The sequence below is a fragment of the Aquila chrysaetos genome, chromosome W (assembly GCF_900496995.4).
Source record: "Aquila chrysaetos chrysaetos chromosome W, bAquChr1.4, whole genome shotgun sequence".
Taxonomy (NCBI): Eukaryota; Metazoa; Chordata; class Aves; order Accipitriformes; family Accipitridae; genus Aquila; species Aquila chrysaetos.
In genome coordinates this window covers 11,397,738-11,404,350 of record NC_054457.1, presented here as the reverse complement: position 1 = coordinate 11,404,350, position 6,613 = coordinate 11,397,738, and the positions used below count along the sequence as shown (strand labels likewise).

The 6,613-nt window shown below is 41.9% G+C and overlaps 1 protein-coding gene across 1 annotated transcript; it reads left to right on the top strand.

The window, feature by feature from the left end:
- Positions 1-4,579: 4,579 nt before the first annotated feature.
- On the top strand, positions 4,580-5,179 carry LOC121232840 (GTP-binding protein Di-Ras2-like). The gene is given in 3 exon segments (XM_041121312.1): positions 4,580-4,685; positions 4,688-4,961; positions 4,963-5,179. Coding segments are annotated over 3 exon segments (597 nt in total).
- Positions 5,180-6,613: the final 1,434 nt, after the last annotated feature.

Here is a 6,613-nt window from a genome sequence, read left to right as displayed (position 1 = left end):
GTGCAGACTCCTGCACTGACCTGCAGTTCCCATCTGATGAAAACTCAGATATCCAGTTAGTCTGATTTTCAGCCATGGAAGGACTGTGTCATGGATACCTGTCATGGTTTAACCCCAGCCAGCAACTAAGCACCACGCAGCCACTCACTCACTTCCCCCCCCCCCCAGTGGGATGCGGGAGAAAATCAGGAAAAGAAGTAAAACTCGTGGGTTGAGATAAGAATGGTTTAATAGAACAGAAAGGAAGAAACTAATAATGATAATGATAACACTAATAAAATGACAACAGCAATAATGAAAGGATTGGAATGTACAAATGATGCGCAGTGCAATTGCTCACCACCCGCCAATCGACACCCAGTTAGTCCCTGAGCGGTGATCCCCCCGACCCCACTCCCCCCCAGTTTATACATTAGATGTGACGTCACATGGTATGGATTACCCTGTTGGCCACTTTGGGTCAGGTGCCCTGGCTGTGTCCTGTGCCAACTTCTTGTGCCCCTCCAGCTTTCTCGCTGGCTGGGCATGAGAAGCTGAAAAATCCTTGACTGTAGACTAAACATTACTTAGCAACAACTGAAAACATCAGTGTGTTATCAACATTCTTCTCATACTGAACTCAAAACATAGTACTGTACCAGCTACTAGGAAGACCATTACATCTATCCCAGCTGAAACCAGGACAATACCCTGTATTGCAAGTTGATGTAGCATGGCTTTTCAGTAGTAACTGCTGAATAGGTCTGCTATTCCTATTCAGTCTTCTGTAGAGGGTTGAAAAGCGATGTCTCAAAATAGTTAATACAGCTTTCAAGATGTCACTGCAATAGAAATATGTTTATTTTCTTGATAGTATGTGCTAGCCTAGTTGAATGATCTGCATGTTCTTGATGGCCCTTCAAAATCCCAATATCCAGTTCTGTCTTCTTTACCTTCTTAGATGAGCATGTGTTTTGGGTTTGTGTGGTGGGGTTTTTGGTAGCGGGGGAGGGGGCTACAGGGGTGGCTCCTGTGAGAAGCTGCTAGAAGCTTCCCCGGCTCCAAGTCGGACATGCCTCTGGACAAGGCTGACCCAATCATTGACAGTGGTAGCGCCTCTGGGATAACATATTTAAGGGGAACCTGCAGTGGGGGAGGAGATTGGAATGTGAGAGAAACACCTAAGCAGATACTGAGGTCAGTGAAGAAGGAGGGAGAGGAGGTGTGCCGGAGGAGGTGATGCCCCTGCAGCCCACGGTGAGACGGCAGGCTGTCCCCCTGCAGCCCCTGGAGGTGAATGGTGGAGCAGATGCCCACCTGCAGCCTGTGGAGGAGCCCACGCCGGAGCAGTTGGATGCCCCTGAAGATGGCTGTGACTCCATGGGAAGGCCCGCGCTGGAGCAGTTTGTGACTGAAGATCAGCCCGCAGAAAGGACCCACGCCAGGGAAGATCGGGAGGAACTGAAGCCCACGGAAAGGATCCACGCCAGGGAAGTTTGTGAAGAACTGCAGCCCGCGGAAAGCACTCACGTTGGAGAAGTCTGTGAAGGACTGTCTCCTGTGGGAGGGACCCCACGGTGGAGAAGGGGACGAGTGAGGAGTCCTCCCCCTGAGGAGGAAGGGGTGGCAGAGACAACAGTGTGGTGAACTGACCCCAACCCCCATCCCAGGAGTGGAGTTGAGCCGGGAAGGAGGGAGGGGGAGGGGTGAGAGGAAGTTGTTCTAACATTTGGTTTTACTTCTCAGTGTCCTTGTTTTGATTTGATTTGTAGTAAATGAAATTGATTTTGTTTCTTCCCCAAGTTGAGCCTGTCTTTTGCCCGTGACCATAAGTCGTGAGTGATCCCTCCCTGTCCTTGTCTCATCCCATGAGCTTTTCTTTATATTTTCTCCTCATCCCACCGGGGCTGGGGGGTAGGAGTGAGCGAGCAGCTTCGTGGTGCTTTGTTGCCGGCTGAGCTTAAACCAAGACAGCATGAAACCAAAACAAAGCTGTGTATCTGTTTATCCATTTTTTAGTTTATATTTTAGCCTCTTTCTGTGTACATAAACTAAAAAGATAAATTAAAGGATTATCCACTGGCATCCTAATCGTAAGTGGTAGCTGACAAATATACTCTTCTTTCCTATTTTTCAGCCCCTACTTTTCTAATGTTATCTTCATCACTGATCAAACAAAAGGTACACTTACTTTTCTTCTATCTCCCAGCTTATTTTCTTAATATACAAAGTATGCCCAAGTGTATTGGGTCTGGCTGAGACCTTGACAAAGAGGAGCCAGTAGACAGCAAGAACCAAACTCAGTTTTGTCTTTCCTTGGGTGGTTTTCTTCCTGTTTCTCTGGAATGCTCTTGCAAAACCACACCCTGGCTAAAATACATCCATGTTCTCTTGCATACTTGGGAAAGTTATTGTTTTAGCTATGTGATTTCATAAAGAACTCTAGGTCTTCCTTAAAACTATCCTAAAAAAAAAAGGCTAGTAGTTGCCCTCAATCTATAGTACCATGTTATCTTCTCATACTGTATTTCTGAGTTGTGCTCAGAACTGAGTTAATGAGTTGACTTTAATCAGCAGTACATAGGATTTTAGAAAAATCTTGGAATTTTTTTTTTTTTCCCAGAAAGGTTTACTAGAATTTTCTCTAGAAATAGTTTCCATTTTGTCCAACAGATATGTAGGAAGAGATTATTATTAAGTGTTTTCAGAACAGCTGATGCACAGCAGTGGACTGGTTAATGCCCTATACTTGGTGCAGTAATTGGATTTTTACTTTGTGAATATGATGTGACTGTGGCTACAGGAGAGGTTATCATAAAGCCTGTATTTTGCATTTGTGTGCTGCCTTTGAATCTTAGGCAGTGCCCAACATTTTGTAAATGAAGCACAAAATTTTCATGGTATTTTTAATGCCTGCACACTTTTTTGAACTTTAACAGCTCCAAATAAGTAGATAATTAGTAAGTCACTACTACATATCATTTTGAAAAATATAATAATCAAATTATTTACTCTATTTTCATACATTGCAATTCAGGTTCACATTTATGTTGAAGTGACTACCTCATGAGTCCATTGGGTTTACAAAGATGGCTCTTTATCTAATGTGTTTTAACCTCACCTGACATCCAGAGTTGCTCTGTGAAACAGTACTGTGGAGAAAGCCACGGTTATGTGGGACTGTATCAAAGGCCTTACAGAAGTCCAGGTAGACAACATCTGTAGCTCTTCCCTTGTCCACTGATACAGTCACTCCATTGCAGATTGAGGCCATAGATTAGGCAGGCACGATTTGCCCTTTGTGAAGTGTACTGTCTGATCTGAAACCAAAGTGGAAAAACACATCAAAGTCAGGCACATGCTCCCAAAGAGTGAGAAACAAAACATACTTAACGCTATTGCTGAAGAATCCACAGATACCTCTTACATGTCACTAAGAAATGTTGTCCAGTTGTACTGGAGACAAATACCCTATTTATTGAAGAGAAGACATATTTAGAGTAACTGACTATCATACATGTGTCTACCATTGTTCTTCAGTAATGATTTGTGGAGCCTTGTTTTAGAGACAAAGGAGTAGTTCACTAGCCTCTATATTTTGTTCAGTCCTTGACCTTGTTAGATCAGTTCCCAGATGAACAGACGTAGCTTTTTATTCTGGGGACATTAGTCCAGTAGGAAGAATACTTAAAATCTCATTAATTTAAAATAAGATGTGAAGTGATGAAAATGGTCTTTTGTTACCAAACCATGATGGATTGTAAGTCTTAAACCTACTGCTGAAATAAATCATTCTATAACCCATTGTCATGGTTTAACCCCAGCCAGCAACTAAGCACCACGCAGCCGCTCACTCACTTCCCCCCCCCCACCCAGTGGGATGGGGGAGAGAATCAGAAGGAAAAAAATGGTAAAACTCGTGGGTTGAGATAAGAACAGTTTAATAGAACAGAAAGGAAGAAAATAATAATGATGATAATAACAATAATAAAATTACAATAATCATAATAAAAGAAATTAAATATACAAAACAAGTGATGCACAATGCAATTGCTCACCACTCGCCGACCGATGACCAGTTAGTTCCCGAGCAGCGATCCACCCTCCCCAGCCAAATCCCCCCAGTTTATATACTAGGCATGATGTCACATGGTATGGAATATCCCTTTGGCCAGTTTGGGTCAGCTGCCCTGGCTGTGTCCCCTCCCAACTTCTTGTGCCCCTCCAGCCTTCTTGCTGGCTGGGCATGAGAAGCTGAAAAATCCTTGACTTGGTCTAAACACTCCTTAGCAACAGCTGAAAACATCAGTGTGTTATCAACATTCTTCTCATACTGAATCCAAAACATGACGCTATACCAGCTACTGGAAAGAAAATTAACTCTGTCCCAGCTGAAACCAGGTCACCCATTGCAAGTCTTCCTGAAATCTTACAACTGTTATGACAAGCACTTTTGTTCCATTCCTTATTCGTATTGGAAAAGTTATCACAAAGTACATTCCCCACAGGTACCTGGAATAATGTCGTCTTTGTTGTTGTTTTTGTTATTTGTTTTCCTAGATTTTTTTCCTCTATCTGAGCATCAGACACACTGAGAAACATGCCTGAGCAAAGCAATGATTACAGGGTGGTTGTGTTTGGGGCTGGAGGCGTTGGCAAAAGTTCTTTGGTCTTGAGATTTGTGAAAGGCACTTTCAGAGATAGCTACGTCCTACCATTGAAGACACCTATCAGCAGGTGATCAGCTGTGATAAGAGTATATGCACTTTGCAGATAACTGACTCTACAGGGAGCCATCAATTTCCAGCCATGCAACGTCTTTCTATTTCTAAAGGACATGCTTTCATTTTGGTTTACTCTATCACCAGCCATCAGTCTTCGGAAGAACTCAGACCCATCTATGAACAAATATTTCAGATTAAAGGAGGCGTAGAAAGCATTCCAATAATGCTGGTGGGGAACAAAAATGATGAGAACCAAAACCGAGGTGGAGAGCAGTGAAGGAGAGGCCATGGCCAAGAAGTGGAAGTGTGCCTTTATGGAGACCTCTGCCAAGCTGAACCACAATGTGAAGGAGTTATTCCAAGAGCTGCTAAACCTAGAGAAACGCAGGACTGTGAGTTTACAAATTGACAGCAAAAAAAAAAACAAGCAGCAGAAAAGGAAAGAGAAGCTGAAAGGCAAATGTGTGGTGATGTGAAATTGCACTGCCGTGAGTCAGTCATGCAGTCTCATCAGTCTGACAATACCAGCGTGAAACCTATAGGCAACAAGAACCATACAAGACTCTATTTATTAGTATCTGTTTTAAAAGAAATGTTTGGGAAAAAAAAAAAAGGGTTACTGTGGTTACTATAAAAAACCCCAACAATTCAGAAATCACGTGCTCCAGCTATCAGTGAAAAAAAAAATCAGGAAGTAAAAAAAAGACAGGCCAGGACATAATTTACAGAAGAAAACAAACTTCATCCTTGTCATACTGTGGAAGATTTGGGAAGTCAACTTCATATTTATTTTTGCATATAACTGCGATGGAAGGCAATGTCTCTATGTAACATAACATTAGAAGAAAAACAAACAAATGCCCATGAAGAAATCTAGAATGTATAAATGCATGCTGGATTAAGTTATCATATCCTTTAAGAATGCTGTGATCAAACAATTATCTGCAATTTTCAGTACTGACTGCTGTGGCTGTGTTCATAAGGTAATCTCAGATTTGCCAAATAAATGAACTGTTTTGCACTAAAGGGTAGCACAGTTAAAAGGAATGGAGATTCCCTCTGCCTACCACAGCATGAGATGTCTTTCTAGTATGGTGCAATGCTTGAACTGAAGGATGGGGAAAAGCCAACCCCTGTAGGAGAGATGGAGATCATATCCTTTTCTTAACCCATTACTTCAAGAATGACCTGGTACTTCTTCTGGCCCCAAGTTATTTCAGAAGAGCAGATGTTTGCCTTTGGAGATTGTCAGATTGTATAAAAATGGTGTGCATATACCAACAGAAACTTTCCCTGGGAGGAGTGGCTGGGGACTCCCCTACACATGCCTCTATGGAAAAGGCTCAGTTCAAGCACTGCTGACGGGTACACAGTGTGATTAGTCAATGAACTGGAAGTCTATTGAAATGGTGGTGCTGCTGGAGGGGCATCAGTGTAGTACACAAAGTTTTTATTCAAATTGCTGGATTAACCAAGTAAAAATTCTTTATATTACTGTATTTCAATTAGAATGGTTTTGCATTCATGCTAAACATCCAATACGCTACTAGATCTATTGCCTTTACATTGTCTAAAGGGTTTTATAATTACCATTTAAATTTATGCTTTGAACTGCTGCAACTATTTATAGAACCAAATCCTATGTCTTGAGTTAGGGCCCACAAGAGTATCTAATAGATTTGCCAAGGTAAGTACAGCACGATTTGTCATATTAAGAGTTGCAGTCAGAACCATGTTACAGTGCAAAACAAGGTTCAGAATAGAAAAATAAATGGTTCATACCACTCAGGGAAAATTGCTCTTCTCAAAAATCTTTGGAAGGGGAAAAATGTATTCAAGGTGAGGCTTTCTGGATCTACCTCCAAAGCTTTTTTGAAAAAATAATATGAATGATTAAAGTAAGTTTCTTA